This window comes from Oncorhynchus gorbuscha, unplaced genomic scaffold, assembly GCF_021184085.1.
Source record: "Oncorhynchus gorbuscha isolate QuinsamMale2020 ecotype Even-year unplaced genomic scaffold, OgorEven_v1.0 Un_scaffold_756, whole genome shotgun sequence".
NCBI lineage: Eukaryota > Metazoa > Chordata > Actinopteri > Salmoniformes > Salmonidae > Oncorhynchus > Oncorhynchus gorbuscha.
In genome coordinates this window covers 5,337-24,367 of record NW_025745796.1, presented here as the reverse complement: position 1 = coordinate 24,367, position 19,031 = coordinate 5,337, and the positions used below count along the sequence as shown (strand labels likewise).

Below are 19,031 nucleotides of genomic sequence, written 5' to 3'. Positions count from 1 at the left end.
GTAGAGACTGTTCATATAACACACACATATGCAGGTATGCACACACACACACACGCACACGCACGCGCACGCACACGCACACACACACACACACACACACACACACACACACACACACACACACACACACACACACACACACACACACACACACACACACACACACACACACACACACACACACACACACACACACACAATGTCAATCTCTAACTCTCCACTGCAAAGTACTACCCAGCAAAACAGTGAGTGATTTTGAGACCACTAAGCCTTCCAGAAGGATCTCTACCCTACAGGAATGTGTGGCAGTTTATGTTTTAGTTTTCATGCCAACACTACAAGCCTACTGCTTCAGATATATGTTCACTTACCATAGGCTAGTTAGTAATTTAGCTACCTAAAAAGTACAAAGACCAAGTAAACACATAACAGTACCTCGTTGAACTTTCAGTATCTGTCAACTCAGTTTGTCAAACATAAAAACAAAACACAAAACACAGTACCTTATCAATAAGATTCCAGTATCTGTCAATTCAGTTGGTCAAAATACGCAAATCCTCCAACAGTCACAGTGTGTCAACATAAAACAGTCAACATATACTAAGGCTGAAAACAATGAATACTAAGGCTGAAAACAATGAATACTAAGGCTGAAAACAATGAATACTAAGGCTGAAAACAATGAATACTAAGGCTGAAAACAATGAATACTAAGGCTGAAAACAATGAATACTAAGGCTGAAAACAATGAATACTAAGGCTGAAAACAATGAATACTAAGGCTGAAAACAATGAATACTAAGGCTGAAAACAATGAATACTAAGGCTGAAAACAATGAATACTAAGGCTGAAAACAATGAATAATACTAAGGCTGAAAACAATGAATACTAAGGCTGAAAACAATGAATACTAAGGCTGAAATCAACATATACTAAGGCTGAAAACAATGAATACTAAGGCTGAAAACAATGAATACTAAGGCTGAAAACAACATATACTAAGGCTGAAAACAATGAATACTAAGGCTGAAAGCAATGAATACGAAGGCTAAAATCAATTAAGGCTGAAAACAACTAAAGATGAAAATGGTGGTAGCCAGCCCACAGCTGGTCAGGGCTGTAACCCTATCTACCTCAGGCATCTACAGACACAGTTGAGTGTCATTGGCTACCAGGAGGCCTCTCAAAATAGCCTTGCCGTAAAGAAGGGAGGGGGGTGCTCTGAACTCTCTCACACTCTCACAGCTTATTACCACTGTTATCTAAACTGACTTGATACTGTCCACCAATGGTGCTCCCTGAACCTATGACATTAGCTACATTAAGGCTATTCCATGTGAGAAATTTCCAAGAAACTGAAGATCTCGTACAACACTGTGTACTACTCCCTTCACAGAACAGCGCAAACTGGCACTAACCAGAATAGAAAGAGGATTAGGAGGCCCCGGTCCCCAACTGAGCAAGAGGACAAGTACATTAGAGGGTCTAGTTTGAGAAACAGACCCCTCACAAGTCCTCAACTGGCAGCTTAATTAAATAGTGCCCGCAAAACACTAGTCTCAACGTCAACAGCGAAGAGGTGACTCTGGGATGCTGGCCTTCTAGGCAGAGTTACTCTGTCCAGTGTCTGTGTTCTTTGCCCAACTTAATCTTTTATTTTTATTGGCCAGTCTGAGATCTGGCTTTTCTTTGCAACTCTGCCTAGAAGGCCAGCATCCCGGAGTTGCCTCTTCACTGTTGACATTGAGACTGGTGTTTTATGGGTACTATTTAATGAAGCTGCCAGTTGAGGACTTATGAGGCGTAACATAGTCAAGCTAAATCTGGGACACTCAAAGTAGTATGATATGTTACATTTGGATTAGCTAACACAACGTGCCATTGGAACACAGGAGTGATGGTTGCTGATAATGGGCCTCTGTACGCCTGTCACGCCTTGGTCATTGTATTTTGTGTTTTTGTCATATGTTTGGGTAGGCCAGGGTGTGACATGGGTTTATATGTTGTCTTCGTATTGGGGTTTGTAGTATTTGGGATCGCGGCTAATTAGGGGTGTTGTTTAGGCTTGGCCGCCTGAGGCGATTCTCAATCAGAGTCAGGTGATCCTCGTTGTCTCTGATTGGGAACCGTATTTAGGGAGCCATAGTTTCGCTTTGTATTTCGTGGGTGTTTGTTCCTGTCTCTGTGTTGTAGTCACCAGATAGGCTGTAATTAGTTTCACGTTCCGTTCTGTTGTTTTTGTAGTTAGTTTCAGTTATTTCATGTACCGCGATTCTCTCATTAAAGTCATGAGTAACCTACACGCTGCATTTCAGTCCGACTCTCTTTCTTCAACAGACGAACGCCGTTACAGAAACACCCACCTCTCACGGACCGAGCAGCGTGTAACTGGCAACGACGTAGATAACTGGCAGGAGCTAAAGGAGGACGTTATGGACGGTAGAGGCATGGAGTATACGACGTGGGAAGAAATCGACAGGTGGGCGGCCGACCCAGAGAGAGTGCAGGCGCCCGCCTGGGATTCGATTCAGCAATGCGAAGAGGGCTACAGGCGAATGGATTCAAAAAGGAAAACACGGCGACGCAGAGCGAAAACCGAAAGTAACCCCCAATTATTTATTGGGGGGGGGCGCAGAGAGAGAGTGGCTGAGTCAGGGTTCAGACCTGAGCCAACTCTCCCTGTTAATCGTGAAGAGCAGTTGCAGTGGGAGAGGCTGCACCACTTGGAGAATTGGACATGGGAGGAGGAATTAGACGGTAAAGGACCCTGGGCTCAGCCTGGAGAATATTGCCGTCCCAAGGAAGAAATAGAAGCGAATAAAGCGGAGAGGCGCTGGTATGAGGAGGCAGCACGGCGACACGGTTGGAAGCCGGAAAAGCAGCCCCAAAAAATTATTGGGGGGGGGGCTAGAAGGGAGAATGGTTGTGCCAGGTAGGAGACCTGCGCAAACTCCCTGTGCTCACCATTGGGCTAGAGAGACCGGGCAGGAACCGTGTTATGCTATGGAGCGCACGGTGTTTCCAGTGCGGGTGCAGAGCCAGGTGCGGCACATACCAGCCCTTCCTATTGGCCGGGCTAGAGTGGGCATCGAGCCAGGTAAGCTTGGGCAGGCTCGGTGCTCAAGAGCTCCAGTGCGCCTGCACGGTCCGGTCTATCCAGAGCCACCTCTACACACCAGTCCTCCGGTAGCAGCTCCCCGCACCAGGCTTCCTGTGCATGTCTTCGATCCAGTACCACCAGTTCCAGCACCACGCACCAGGCCTCCAGTGCGCCTCGCCTGTTCAGCGCAGCCAGCGCTTTTCTCCTCTCCTGCGCTGCCGGAGTCTCCCGTCTGCCCAGCGCCGCCAGTGCTCCCAGTCTGCCCAGCGCCGCCAGTGCTCCCAGTCTGCCCAGCGCCGCCAGTGCCGCCAGTCAGCCCAGCGCCGCCAGACAACCAGTCTCTTCCAGATCTGCCAGACAACCAGTCTCTTCCAGATCTGCCAGACAACCAGTCTCTTCCAGATCTGCCAGACAACCAGTCTCTTCCATATCTGCCAGACAACCAGTCTCTTCCAGATCTGCCCGATAACCAGTCTCTTCCAGATCTGCTTGTCAACCTGAATCTTCCAGTTCCGCCAGCCAGCCAGGATTTATCAGAGCCTACTACCTGCCTGAGCTTCATCTCAGTACTGGGCTTCCTCTCAGTACTGGGCTTCCTCTCAGTACTGGGCTTCCTCTCAGTACTGGGCTTCCCCTCAGCCCCGGGCTACCCCTCAGTCCCGGGCTGCTTCTGTCCCGAGCTGCCCCTCTGTCCCGAGCTGCCCCTCTGTCATGAGCTGCTCCTCAGTTATGTGGGGATCTGGGTGAGGACTATTAGGCCATGGTCGGAGGAGAGGGTGGATTATCCCAGGACGCGAAGGGGAGGAACAAGGACATTTATGGAGTGGGGTCCACGTCCCGAGCCAGAACCGCCACCATGGACAGACGCCCACCCGGACCCTCCCTATGCTCTTGAGGTGCGTCCGGGAGTCCGCACCTTAGGGGGGGGGGGGTTCTGTCACGCCTTGGTCATTGTATTTTGTGTTTTTGTCATATGTTTGGGTAGGCCAGGGTGTGACATGGGTTTATATGTTGTCTTCGTATTGGGGTTTGTAGTATTTGGGATCGCGGCTAATTAGGGGTGTTGTTTAGGCTTGGCTGCCTGAGGCGATTCTCAATCAGAGTCAGGTGATCCTCGTTGTCTCTGATTGGGAACCGTATTTAGGGAGCCATAGTTTCGCTTTGTATTTCGTGGGTGTTTGTTCCTGTCTCTGTGTTGTAGTCACCAGATAGGCTGTAATTAGTTTCACGTTCCGTTCTGTTGTTGTTGTAGTTAGTTTCAGTTATTTCATGTACCGCGATTCTCTCATTAAAGTCATGAGTAACCTACACACTGCATTTCGGTCCGACTCTCTTTCTTCAACAGACGAACGCCGTTACAACGCCTATGTAGATATTCCATAAAAATTTTAAAAATCAGCCGTTTCCACCTACAATAGTAATTTACAACATTAACATTGTCTACACTTTATTTCTGATCAATTTGATGTTATTTTAATGAACAAAACAGGACATTTCTAAGTGATCCCAAACTGTTGAACAGTAGTGTAAGTATCTTACACAGACACACACACTCTGAACGGTCAACATGGTCAAGTTAATCTGGGAGAACCTCATATTTTCAGTTGACTTCACAGAGGAAGCTGCGATTGTGATGTGATTTCCTGTCTACAGGGTCATCATCTCAGTTCCCCTCGATGTTCCCCTTTCTAGGCTTTCCCATGGAGGTGAAGGACCATGTCTCTGTATGGTGTTAGTGAGGCAGTGTGTCATTGTGTTTGTATGTGTTAGTGTATGTGCGTGCGTGTGTGTTCACTCACCTGTATACATAAACCTTTCATTGTTGAAATCAACATCCCTAATCTTCACTTCTGTACTTAAATTCAGCCACCACCTGTACCTTCAATGATCTAGAACTTCAAATGCTTCTGCTTTTTTAAAATCCCACTTCTGGAAATAACAACAATTGCACTCTACTTTCAAACAGTCAACGCCTAGTTACTAAAGGGATGCATTTCAATGTATAAACAACTCTAATCGAGCATCGTGTTAAAAGATGTTTTGAGGAAGCTCGGCCAAACAAAAACATGTGGTCTTTCATGGGTTCACTTCAACAGCCATCTCTATTGTGATGTACAGTTGAAGTCTGAAGTTTACCTACAGTAACGTTCTTTGAAATGAACGGACTAAGGCGCAGCGTGGATTAAGTTCCACATCTTTTTAATACAAAGTGAAACTAGAAACAAAAACAACAAAACTCCAACGACTGTGCAGACGTAGTGGCCAAACACAAACAAACAATATCCCACTACCCAGGTGGGAACAATGGAGAACTTAAGTATGATCGCCAATTAGAGACAACGATAATCAGCTGCCTCTACTTGGGAACCATACCAAGCTCACCAACATAGAAATAGGAAAAACTAGAACACCTTCTGACCCACTGGAATTTTGATACAGTGAATTATAAGTGAAATAATCTGTATGTTAACAATTGTTGGAAAAATTACTTGTTATGCACAAAGTAGATGTCCTAACCGATTTGCCAAAACTATAATTTATTAACTAGAAATGTGTGGAGTGGTTGAAAAACGAGTTTTATTGACTCCAACTTAAGTGTATGTAAACTTCCGACTTCAATTGTATGTAGTGAGTCATTTCTTCCTGTTGCAACAGAGAGCTAGCCTGCTTCCAGGTCTGTTGGGCCTGACGGCACACTGTGATCAGGGACCAGGCTGACAAGGAGCTACCGAAGCCACAGATCTGTGTGTGGTGATGACGTTGATGCCATGTCATACCTGGAAAGACAACATTTTCAACACAGGCAGGAGTTTAACGAGTGGATAGCTAGTGCACAAGCAGACTGTGAATTGTCCATTTAACACTCAAACAGCTGTGTTCTTGTAATCTATTGTTTTTCCATTTTACAACTCATGACCAGTTCCTCGTTCTGCAGAAGATCCTCTTTTGGCAAAATAATAGTCCCTCTTGTTTGTGTGTACCTACTTCCTCTCTGGCTGCTCAGTTCACATGATGCAGAAGTGCCTGGTCAACCCTCCTATACAAAGCTATTTAAGTCAGGACTTGTGGCACTGCCCACACACTACCAGTGAGGAGACTGTCAACACTCACTACCAGTAGGGAGACTGCGTACATACTACCAGTAGGGAGACTGCGTACATACTACCAGTAGGGAGACTGCGTACATACTACCAGTAGGGAGACTGCGTACATACTACCAGTAGGAAGACTGCCTACACACTACCAGTAGGAAGACTGCCTACATACTACCAGTAGGGAGACTGCGTACATACTACCAGTAGGGAGACTGCGTACATACTACCAGTAGGAAGACTGCCTACACACTACCAGTAGGGAGACTGCGTACATACTACCAGTAGGAAGACTGCCTACACACTACCAGTAGGAAGACTGCCTACATACTACCAGTAGGGAGACTGCGTACATACTACCAGTAGGAAGACTGCCTACACACTACCAGTAGGAAGACTGCCTACATACTACCAGACCTAGAGGAGGATATGGATATCACAGTAAGTGATTTGACTGCATCACTTCCCTTCCAGTTTAGGTTGTAGTTTTCTATTTGAATTGTAACAATGAAGGGTAGGGTAGTAGAAATGTGAGGGATCAGGGATATGCTCTTTGGTCTTTTCAACAATGTATACAGTAGTAGTCGTCACGTGGAGGCTTAGGCTTTGTTTTCAACCATGTATGGTAATGTGAGTTGCTATGATTTCCATTCCGGTCCATAGGATTCACCTGTGAAGGGAGGTATCTCTATACTTCACACAGAGGAGGATGGGAAACACCACTATGAAGTGGAGAATATCCTCAAGTTCAAGAAAGGAGGACAAGGAGGAGGAGCCTTTGCCAGGTAACCTCTGATAACCTCTGTTTATCTGTGAAGAATTTGAATATACTGTAGGTTGAAACCTTTTAAGGATAGAGGAGTTGAGACATTTTAGAGGGAAACAAGAGGAACTTCCCATAGTAAAACTCCTTTATGATGTAAGGAAAGAGTTTTTGATCTAATGTCAGGGGTGAGGTCACAGAGTTATTTAATTTGGTAATTCCACCCCTGAATGTCATAAAAAGCTGTATTGTTTTTCTCCAGGTCTGTGTAGATTTAACCATGGGGTCTGTGTAGATTGAATCATGGGGTCTGTGTAGATTAAACCATGGGGTCTGTGTAGATTGAACCATGGGGTCTGTGTAGATTAAACCATGGGGTCTGTGTAGATTGAACCACGGGGTCTGTGTAGATTGAACCATGGGGTCTGTGTAGATTGAACCATGGGGTCTGTGTAGATTAAACCATGGGGTCTGTGTAGATTAAACCATGGGGTCTGTGTAGATTGAACCACGGGGTCTGTGTAGATTGAACCACGGGGTCTGTGTAGATTGAACCATGGGGTCTGTACAGATTAAACCACGGGGTCGGTGTAGATTGAATCACGGGGTCTGTGTAGATTGAACCACGGGGTCTGTGTAGATTGAACCATGGGGTCTGTGTAGATTGAACCATGGGGTCTGTGTAGATTAAACCACGGGGTCTGTGTAGATTGAACCATGGGGTCTGTGTAGATTAAACCACGGGGTCTGTGTAGATTAAACCATGGGGTCTGTGTAGATTGAACCATGGGGTCTGTGTAGATTGAACCATGGGGTCTGTGTAGATTAAACCATGGGGTCTGTATAGATTAAACCATGGGGTCTGTGTAGATTAAACCACGGGGTCTGTGTAGATTGAACCACGGGGTCTGTGCAGGGCCATATTAAGAAATCATAGGCCCCAGGGCTTTGTTTATTTTTTTTATAGAGATCCCTTTTTTTAAAATGCATATCATGCAAATCTACATAATTTACATGCCAGAAGACATTAGCTGAATATTTTTTAAGAGTTGCCCAAGCGGCAGCAGGCAGTTTATACTCATTGAGTCCTCCTGTGGTTGGCAGTTGCAATGAAAAAACATAATCAATATATACAAATATATATAAAACAGGTATGTGGTGTTGTTGTTCCTCAGTGAAGGAGACAAGCTCCTGACCATCAATGGAGTGGACCTACAGGATCTATCCCCAGAGGCCTTCGCCAAGATTCTGACGGAAGGAAACCCCATGTTGGTGAGTGATATAGCTGGAGGAGAGTTCTTAAATCACTCCACTCTCTTCATGGCATGTTTCATCACAGTATTGTTTTGAACTAATGCCCAACTGAGCATTCTACTAAAATGTATTGTCAATGAGCACTGATTGAGATTTAATCAAAAGTGCGTTACAATGGCTTAGAAATACAATGCAATTCAAAAGGATGCAAATAATTAGTAGCAAAACCTTTTGTCCTCGTTTTGATGTCGCCAGATTGACTTTAGATGCAGCATAACGTTAGCTAAAATTGAGGTAGCTGCCGTTAGCATTGCTAGCTATTTTTGACGAACTTTGCTAGCTAATGACAACATTGCCATCTGTCTAAAGTAAATGTGACGACATGATAATGCTGGAAAAGTTGTTTCTAACTAAATATTTGACTCGTTTAGCAATGTCATCTTATTTCCAGGCACTATAGTGTAATTTAGCCTAAACAGGCGTACCCTCCGTCCAGAATGACTGGGCTTATCACGACTTTAAGGCACCACTATTACGCCGCCCGTCAGGGTTGCCAGGTCTGGCAGAAATTGATTACTCAAAACCCACCCACAAGGCCTAAATACTAACAATTGTTAGTTTTTTCGCAGCAAGAAAGGATTGGCACAATTAGCCAATAAACCATTTTTTCAATAACGTTATCGAGTGAATTTCGACTTCTAAAGACTTAAGAAACAAAATTCTGTTTTCCATCAAAATACTAATTATTGTGAACTAATATGACTAGCTAAGGAATTTGAATATCAAATCAAACTTTATTTGTTACATGCGCCGAGTACAACAATTGTAGACCTTACCCTGAAATGATTACTTTACAAGCCCTTAACAAATAGTGCAGTTATTATTATTATTATATAAGATTTAAGAAAATATTTACCAAATAAACTAAAGTTTGAAAAAATTATAAAAAGTAACACAATAACAATAACGAGGCGATATACAGGGGGTACCGAGTCAGTGTGGAGGCTATATACAGGGGGTACCGAGTCAGTGTGTGGGGTACAGGTTAGTTGAGGTAATCTGTACATGTAGGTAGGGTTGAAGTGACTATGCATAGATAATAAACAGTGAGTAGCAGCAGTTTACAAAATCAAATGAAATCTAATTTTATTTGTCACATGCGCCGAATACAACAAGTGTAGACTTTACCGTGAAATGCTCAGTTGGTTAGGAGCTCAGTTGGTTAGGAGTAAAACGTTCATCCTCTTCGGTGCCATATTATATTTTGCGAGAGAAAAGATCATTTGTTGGGCTATTTTCTGGAAAATGTGCCAGATGTTAAGACTACAAACCATTATAAATGGCCTATTGAGATTGACTTGTCATTTCAATCAGCGTAGGCCTAATGACTCAAATCCAGGTTTATGATTGTAATTCAACTTTGCCATGGTTTGGTTAGCTGGAGGCAGGTAGCTTATAGCCCCTGATAGACCTACATCTTATTTCAGATAGCCTACAGTAGCCTAGGCAAGATGTAACATGAACGATTTAGCAGCTTGCTTAGTTGGAGTTGACAGACTAATTCATTCAACATGAATATCGTGGCGATTTCAAGGTAATAAGTGCTTCAGTTGCCGAATAGGCTACTGAGGATGGGGTAGTAATTTCAATCACTGAACCAAATGTGAACAATAGACCTATGCTTGTCAACAACAGCCAGTGTTTTAATTTATTTTCCTGTAGTCTAATCTGACTGACTTACTTTCAATATAATCAATTCCAACAAACAGCTGACTGGCAATTGAGTTATCACTGTGACCATGATCACAATTGAGTTAGCACTGTGACCATGATCACAATTGAGTTAGCACTGTGACCATGATCACAATTGATAACATCCAACTTCATTAACTAAACTTGGCCATTCATAATTGTATAATAACATAAGGCTACAACAATAAACTGAAGTTATAATAAAATAAATAAATAAAAAGGTATAATATAGCCTATTTATTAAATCCAGTGGTGTAAAGTACTTAAGTAAAAAGACTTAAGTATTACTTCGTTTTTTAGGGTATCTGTACTTTACTATTTATATTTTTGACAACTTTTACTTTACTACATTCCTAAAAAAAAAGAAAATTTGGTACTTTTACACCATATATTATCCCTGACAAAAGTACTCTTTACATTTTTGAATGCTTAAGGACAAAGTGTCTAATTCACTCATTTATCAAGAGAACATCCCTGGTCATCCCTAATGCCTCTGATCTGGCAGACTCACTAAACACACGTGCTTTGTTTCTAAATGATGTCTGAATGTTGGCGATAACCCCTGGCAATCCATAAATGTAAAAATAAAAAAAATTGATTTGCAATGACTACAGTGATATTGTCATTTCAACGTATTTATTGTATAAAATGGTAGGCTACAGTAGCCTACATAGGCATTTAAAAGTAGCCCAAAAACCTGCAACCAATACATTTTACCCATGACATCATTTTCATTGTAGCCCAATTTAGAAGGAAAACGCTGCTGGTCGAGGGCGGCTTGATCATTTTCATAACAATGGTATGACTGGGGTGCAACCTATGAATAAGATATTTACCAGAAGTGACTAACATTGATTGCTGTTTTGAGTCACTGTTTGAACCCATGAATCTGAATATTAGTCAGAGAGAGAGAGAGAGCGAGAGAGGGAGAGAGAGAGAGACACGGGGGAATTTTGTCAGACCTGGGCCCTGACAGTAAATCTCAGAAAGACAAAAAATAATGGTGTTCCAAAAAGTTCCAGTTGCCAGGTCAACAAATACAAATTCCATCTAGACACCGTTGCCCTAGAACACACAAAAAACTATACATACCCTGGCCTAAACATCGGGACCACAGGTCACTTCCACAAAGCTGTGAACGATCTGAGAGACAAGGCGAGGAACATGTGCCATCAAAAAGAACATAAAATTGGGCATACCAATTAGGATCTGGCTAAAAATACTTGAATCAGTTATAGAACCCATTGCCCTTTGTGGTTGGGAGGTCTGGGTTCCGCTCACCAACCAAGAATTCACAAAATGGGACAAGCACCAAATTGAGACTCTGTATGCTTAATTCTGCAAAACTATCCTCAGTGTACAACGTAAAACACCAAATAATGCAGAGCAGAATTAGACTGATACCCGCTAATGATCAAAATTCAGAAAAAAGCAATGAAAAGGATACAAAGCAAACCACTACAGAGAGAAGAGTCTCCTAAACAAGCTGGTCCTGGGGCTCTGTTCACAAACACACCCCACTGAGCCCCCAGGACAAAGAGAGAGAGGCTCTGTTCACAAACACACCCCACAGAGCCCCCATGACAAAGAGAGAGAGGCTCTGTTCACAAACACACCCCACTGAGCCCCCAGGACAAAGAGAGAGAGGCTCTGTTCACAAACACACCCCACAGAGCCCCCATGACAAAGAGAGAGAGGCTCTGTTCACAAACACACCCCACAGAGCCCCCATGACAAAGAGAGAGAGGCTCTGTTCACAAACACACCCCACAGAGCCCCCATGACAAAGAGAGAGAGGCTCTGTTCACAAACACACCCCACTGAGCCCCCAGGACAAAGAGAGAGAGGCTCTGTTCACAAACACACCCCACAGAGCCCCCATGACAAAGAGAGAGAGGCTCTGTTCACAAACACACCCCACAGAGCCCCCATGACAAAGAGAGAGAGGCTCTGTTCACAAACACACCCCACTGAGCCCCCAGGACAAAGAGAGAGAGGCTCTGTTCACAAACACACCCCACAGAGCCCCCATGACAAAGAGAGAGAGGCTCTGTTCACAAACACACCCCACAGAGCCCCCATGACAAAGAGAGAGGCTCTGTTCACAAACACACCCCACAGAGCCCCCATGACAAAGAGAGAGAGGCTCTGTTCACAAACACACCCCACAGAGCCCCCATGACAAAGAGAGAGAGGCTCTGTTCACAAACACACCCCACAGAGCCCCCATGACAAAGAGAGAGAGGCTCTGTTCACAAACACACCCCACAGAGCCCCCATGACAAAGAGAGAGAGGCTCTGTTCACAAACACACCCCACAGAGCCCCCATGACAAAGAGAGAGGCTCTGTTCACAAACACACCCCACAGAGCCCCCATGACAAAGAGAGAGCGGCTCTGTTCACAAACACACCCCACAGAGCCCCCATGACAAAGAGAGAGCGGCTCTGTTCACAAACACACCCCACAGAGCCCCCATGACAAAGAGAGAGAGGCTCTGTTCACAAACACACCCCACAGAGCCCCCATGACAAAGAGAGAGCGGCTCTGTTCACAAACACACCCCACAGAGCCCCCATGACAAAGAGAGAGAGGCTCTGTTCACAAACACACCCCACAGAGCCCCCATGACAAAGAGAGAGAGGCTCTGTTCACAAACACACCCCACAGAGCCCCCATGACAAAGAGAGAGAGGCTCTGTTCACAAACACACCCCACAGAGCCCCCATGACAAAGAGAGAGAGGCTCTGTTCACAAACACACCCCACAGAGCCCCAGGACAAAGAGAGAGAGGCTCTGTTCACAAACACACCCCACAGAGCCCCAGGACAAAGAGAGAGAGGCTCTGTTCACAAACACACCCCACAGAGCCCCAGGACAAAGAGAGAGAGGCTCTGTTCACAAACACACCCCACAGAGCCCCCATGACAAAGAGAGAGAGGCTCTGTTCACAAACACACCCCACAGAGCCCCCATGACAAAGAGAGAGAGGCTCTGTTCACAAACACACCCCACAGAGCCCCCATGACAAAGAGAGAGAGGCTCTGTTCACAAACACACCCCACAGAGCCCCCATGACAAAGAGAGAGAGGATCTGTTCACAAACACACACCACAGAGCCCCCATGACAAAGAGAGAGAGGCTCTGTTCACAAACACACCCCACAGAGCCCCAGGACAGCAACACAATTACACCCAACCAAATCATCAGAAAACAAAAAGATAATTACTTGACACATTGGAAAGAATTAACAAAAAAACAGGGCAAACTAGAATGCTATTTGGCCCAAAACGGAGAGTACACAGTGGCAGAATACCTGACCACTGACTGACCCAAACTTAAGGAAATCTTTGTACAGACTCTGTTAACATAGCCTTGCTATTGAGAAAGGCCGCCGTAGGCAGACCTGGCTCTCGAGAAGACAGGCTATGTGCTCACTGCCCACAAAATGAGGTGAAAACTGAGCTGCACTTCCTAACCTCCTGCCTAATGTATGACTATATTAGAGACACATATTTCCCTCAGATTGTACAGAACCATAAAGATTTTTTAAATCAAATCCAATTTTGATGAACTCCGATGTCTATTGGGTGAAATACCACATTGTGACATTACAGCAGCAAGATGTGTGACCTGTTGCCACAAGAAAAGGTCAACCATTGAAGAACAAACAGCATAGTATATACAACCCATATTTATGTTTATTTATTTTCCCTTTTGTACTTGAACTATTTGCACAACATTACAACACTGTATATAGACATAATGACTTTTGAAATGTCTTTATTATTTTGGAACTATTGTGAGTGTGATGTAAAAAAAAGGTTTATTTTAATTGTATCTTTCACTTGCTTTGGCAATGTAAACATATGTTTCCCATGTTAATGAAGTCCCTTACATTGACAGCAGTGATGCTGTTGTTTATGGTACACAGGTTTCTTCACCTCTCCAGGTAGGAAGAGGAAGGACATCAGTGTTGTTATTCAGATAGTCTTGTCTGTTATCTTCCCATCTCTCTAGACTGTCCACCAAGCCAGCAGGGCTCCTCCACCAGGGAGATGCCCAGAGGAGGGGGCTGAGGCCAGGGCTCTCCACCCGGTCTCCAAGGAGAGCACCATACTCAGCTTCAGCCTGGAGATGAGACGAGAGGATGACCTGGACGACCTGGAGAGGTGGGCTGAATCAATCAACCAGTCACTCAATCACTCAGTCAGTCAGTCAATCAGTCAGTCAGTCAGTCAGTCACTCAGTCAGTCAATCAGCCATTAACTGTTTTCGTACATAGTCCCTACATTTTAGGGGACCAAAAGTATTGGGACAAATGTACTTAACTTTTTACTACTTTAATACATAGTTAAGTATTTAGTCCCATATTCCGCACGTAATGATTTACATGAAACTTGTGACTCTACAAATTTGTTGGATGCATTTGCTGTTTGTTTTGGTAGTTTTTTTAGATCATTTTGTGCCCAATAGAAATTAATAGTAAATAATACATTAGCTGTATTAAAGCTGACAGTCTGCAATTAAACTCACAGTCATTGTATCATTTCAAATCCAAAGTGCTTGAGTACAAATTCAAACCCCCCCCAAAAAAAAATATGTCACAAGCCAATATGTTTAGAGCTTACTGTATATTCCTGGAACGAGTGTTGACACTCATATTATATTTAGTGTAGATTGTATTTGGATGTTTCCCAAACCCCGAGCACGTTTAGGTTTCTGCCGTAGCATAACACAGCTGATTCAAATACCCAACTCATCGTCAAGCTTTGATTATTTGAATCAGCTGCGTAGTGCTGGGGTAAAAACCAAAGCGTTCACCCAGGGGCCCCGGGACCTAGTTTGGGGAAACCCTGTTTTAATGGACCACTGGCCTCACACGAATCTCCATATAACTGTATAACGTCATGTATCGTCCCTGAACAAAGTGACTCCTATCGCCCCATGGAAGACCTCACAGAAGAGGATGTCAACACAGCCGATGGGGAGGTTGACGATCTGTTCCTGGTTGCCATGACGAACACCAGAATCTCTGTGGTGAGGGGGCGTGGCTGCGGTGACGGGAGCTCTTGTCACAACTGTGGCAAGTCGGATTGTAACTTCAACGAGGTTGTCATGGTCGCAGAGTCCAGCAAAGTCACCCTGGGTAAGTTTTAATGATATGTATTTGTAAGCAGTGGGGGCAGTTCCCAGCACACTTGTATTTTTGACTTGCTTTTAATTGATAGGACAGTGAGTAGAGGGGACAGGAAAGACAGGAGAAGATTGTGTTCAATAGATAGTGGGATGGTTTCACCCAGACAGACACGATACATGAGCACTGGGGTGTGGCAGCATATAACCACACGCTAGACCACAGCAGGCCACCCTTCACTTTCATCTAACCAGGGTGTACCCTGGGTATGTTCTGGTGCTGACTTCAAAAGATTCAACGCGTCTGGTTGGTAAGTAGGCTGTTCCTTTTATTAACAGTATCGGTACTGCCAACCGAGCCGTGCTTCTGGAGCATTTTATTCTACTGTTGTAACTGGTTTTTGCCTGGCTTTTAAGAAGACATTGTATGGTGACAACAGATACTTTCTGGAACTACTTACTCAACTCTACCTGGTTCCAAATCGCTGGCAATAGCGGTGCTTGTAGAAACAATCATAGTTACATTTTTATATTATATTACAGTCTAATTACAATTTATTTAACTCTAACTGGTTCCAAATCGTGGCTAGTGGTGATTATAGAAGCTATATTTTCATATTTATTACTGTGAATGAACCATTCAATCACATAATTTCTGAGTAAATACAGGTTATTTGTGTGTAATGTGAAATACACTTCCTCATTACTGGCTCTCATGACCTTTCTGACAGAGAAGTGAAACCCTGGTCATGAATACCATATCACAATCACCACGTATTTATAAACTAGACTGGATCCCGTCCACATCTCCTCCACATAGTTATAAACTAGACTGGATCCCGTCCACATCTCCTCCACATAGTTATAAACTAGACTGGATCCCGTCCACATCTCCTCCACATAGTTATAAACTAGACTGGATCCCGTCCACATCTCCTCCACATAGTTATAAACTAGACTGGATCACGTCCACATCTCCTCCACATAGTTATAAACTAGACTGGATCCCTTCCACATCTCCTCCACATAGTTATAAACTAGACTGGATCCCGTCCACATCTCCTCCACATAGTTATAAACTAGACTGGATCCCGTCCACATCTCCTCCACATAGTTATAAACTAGACTGGATCCTGTCCACATCTCCTCCACATAGTTATAAACTAGACTGGATCCCGTCCACATCTCCTCCACATAGTTATAAACTAGACTGGATCCCTTCCACATAGTTATAAACTAGACTGGATCCCTTCCACATAGTTATAAACTAGACTGGATCCCTTCCACATAGTTATACACTAGACTGGATCCCTTCCACATAGTTATAAACTAGACTGGATCCCTTCCACATAGTTATAAACTAGACTGGATCCCTTCCACATCTCTTCCACATAGTTATAAACTAGACTGGATCCCTTCCACATCTCCTCCATAGTTATAAACTAGACTGGATCCCTTCCACATAGTTATAAACTAGACTGGATCCCTTCCACATCTCCTCCACATAGTTATAAACTAGACTGGATCCCTTCCACATAGTTATAAACTAGACTGGATCCCTTCCACATGTCCTCCACATAGTTATAAACTAGACTGGATCCCTTCCACATAGTTATAAACCAGACTGGATCCCTTCCACATAGTTATAAACTAGACTGGATCCCTTCCACATAGTTATAAACTAGACTGGATCCCTTCCACATCTCCTCCACATAGTTATAAACTAGACTGGATCCCTTCCACATCTCCTCCACATAGTTATAAACTAGACTGGATCCCTTGCACATCTCCTCCACATATTTATAAACTAGACTGGATCCCTTCCACATCTCCTCCACAGAGTTATAAACTAGACTGTATCCCTTCCACATAGTTATAAACTAGACTGGATCCCTTCCACATCTCCTCCACATAGTTATAAACTAGACTGGATCCCTTCCACATCTCCTCCACAGAGTTATAAACTAGACTGGATCCCATCCACATAGTTATAAACTAGACTGCATCCCTTCCACATCTACTCCACATAGTTATAAACTAGACTGGATCCCATCCACATAGTTATAAACTAGACTGGATCCCTTCCACATAGTTATAAACTAGACTGGATCCCTTCCACATAGTTAGAAACTAGACTGGATCCCTTCCACATCACCTCCACAGAGTTATAAACTAGACTGGATCTCTTCCACATATCCTCCACATAGTTATAAACTAGACTGGATCCCGTCCACATCTCCTCCACATAGTTATGAACTAGACTGGATCCCTTCCACATCTCCTCCACATAGTTATAAACTAGACTGGATCCCTTCCACATCTCCTCCTCCATAGTTATAAACTAGACTGGATCCCTTCCACATCTCCTCCACATAGTTATAAACTAGACTGGATCCCTTCCACATCTCCTCCTCCATAGTTATAAACTAGACTGGATCCCTTCCACATCTCCTCCACTCTCAGCACCATGGGATTATTTCACCTGTGCTGCTTCACCAATGCTCTTCCATGGGTCCCAAACAATGACATCATCCAAACGAAGAGCTTGTTGAGGTGTGCTTCCTCATCTTCTTCATTGTATTTTCTGATGCCCGTTTTGTCTGCTTGTTTCTCTCTCTTTGTGTTCAGTGTCACGAGGAATGGGCAACTTGGAAAAAGTACAGCAGGTGGACAACCTCTTTATTGAAAACTATTTATGTCGCATGTACCTTCGGCGTAGACTCACACATAAGATGTGGAGTTTTCCTAGTTTGTCAGCAACTCCAGGTTTGTTGTAGAATAATGTGTTTTTGTATTATGTCGTTGATTTTCTTATTCTTTTATCATAATAACAATTATACAACTGTTTATTAAACGTTGCCACGGCAATTAGTGTACAAATATTAACTTGATGATGGACAGTCGGGACTACAGACTGCGAACGTTAACTTTAGCCCAATGTTTTTTGTTACTATGGTAATAACTGATTTGTTTATTGATTGATTTATTCCAGAGAAGATCACCATCTATCACTACAAGTCTGACTGTGTGGACGGAGAGTTTCGAGGGGTCCCTGTGGTGCTCAACTTCACCAGCTCTAACTGTTTCCTCAAGTGTGTTAAGGACGGAGAGCGAGTCTCTCTCTGTGTTGGGGTGAGCACATACCCTTCAGCTTTCTGCTGCTCAGACTAATGTTAACAAGGCCCTGACAAACAAAACTACAAAAGGAGAGTATCAAGTTGGGTTCTCATACTATATTTATTGCAGGGCAGCAAGGAGGGAGCTTGTGCATCAAAACAGTACAACAGACTCTCAATACTACTTCTCTAAAGAGAGGATATTTCTACAGATACACAAATAACTCCTCACAAGGTCACAGCATACCCTGACTATACCCTGACTATACCCTGACTATACCCTGACTATACCGAACAATAGGAACACCTTTCTAATATTGAGTTGCACCCCCAGTCCCCCCTTTTGCCCTCAAAACAGCCTCAATTTGTCGGGGCATGAACTCAACAAGGTGTCAAATGCAGGGTCAGGTGGTTCAAGGCCCTCTAATAGACATTGGGGTCAGGTGGTTCAAGGCCCTCTAATAGACATTGGGGTCAGGTGGTTCAAGGCCCTCTAATAGACATTGGGGTCAGGTGGTTCAAGGCCCTCTAATAGACATTGGGGTCAGGAGTTTCAAGGCCCTCTAATAGACATTGGGGTCAGGTGGTTCAAGGCCCTCTAATAGACATTGGGGTCAGGTGGTTCAAGGCCCTCTAATAGACATTGGGGTCAGGAGTTTCAAGGCCCTCTAATAGACATTGGGGTCAGGTGGTTCAAGGCCCTCTAATAGACATTGGGGTCAGGTGGTTCAAGGCCCTCTAATAGACATTGGGGTCAGGTGCTTCAAGGCCCTCTAATAGACATTGGGGTCAGGTGGTTCAAGGCCCTCTAATAGACA

The 19,031-nt window shown here is 44.0% G+C and overlaps 1 protein-coding gene across 3 annotated transcripts; it reads left to right on the top strand.

The window, feature by feature from the left end:
* The first annotated feature begins 6,166 nt into the window (after nucleotides 1-6,166).
* On the top strand, nucleotides 6,167-18,284 carry LOC124020067. Of its 3 annotated transcripts, XM_046335478.1 has the most exons (8): nucleotides 6,172-6,520; nucleotides 6,599-6,634; nucleotides 6,857-6,978; nucleotides 8,132-8,228; nucleotides 13,982-14,133; nucleotides 14,893-15,110; nucleotides 17,726-17,863; nucleotides 18,090-18,284. In XM_046335478.1, the coding sequence occupies exons 2-8, from the start codon at nucleotides 6,623-6,625 to the stop codon at nucleotides 18,266-18,268; spliced, it is 918 nt and encodes a 305-aa protein (XP_046191434.1). In that variant the 5' UTR covers nucleotides 6,172-6,520; nucleotides 6,599-6,622; the 3' UTR covers nucleotides 18,269-18,284. The 3 variants fall into 3 exon arrangements, with proteins under 3 accessions (XP_046191435.1, XP_046191434.1, XP_046191433.1); XM_046335479.1 differs by having other exon boundaries at nucleotides 6,167-6,634; nucleotides 17,726-17,763; nucleotides 18,090-18,262; XM_046335477.1 differs by having other exon boundaries at nucleotides 6,172-6,634; nucleotides 18,090-18,283.
* Nucleotides 18,285-19,031: the final 747 nt, after the last annotated feature.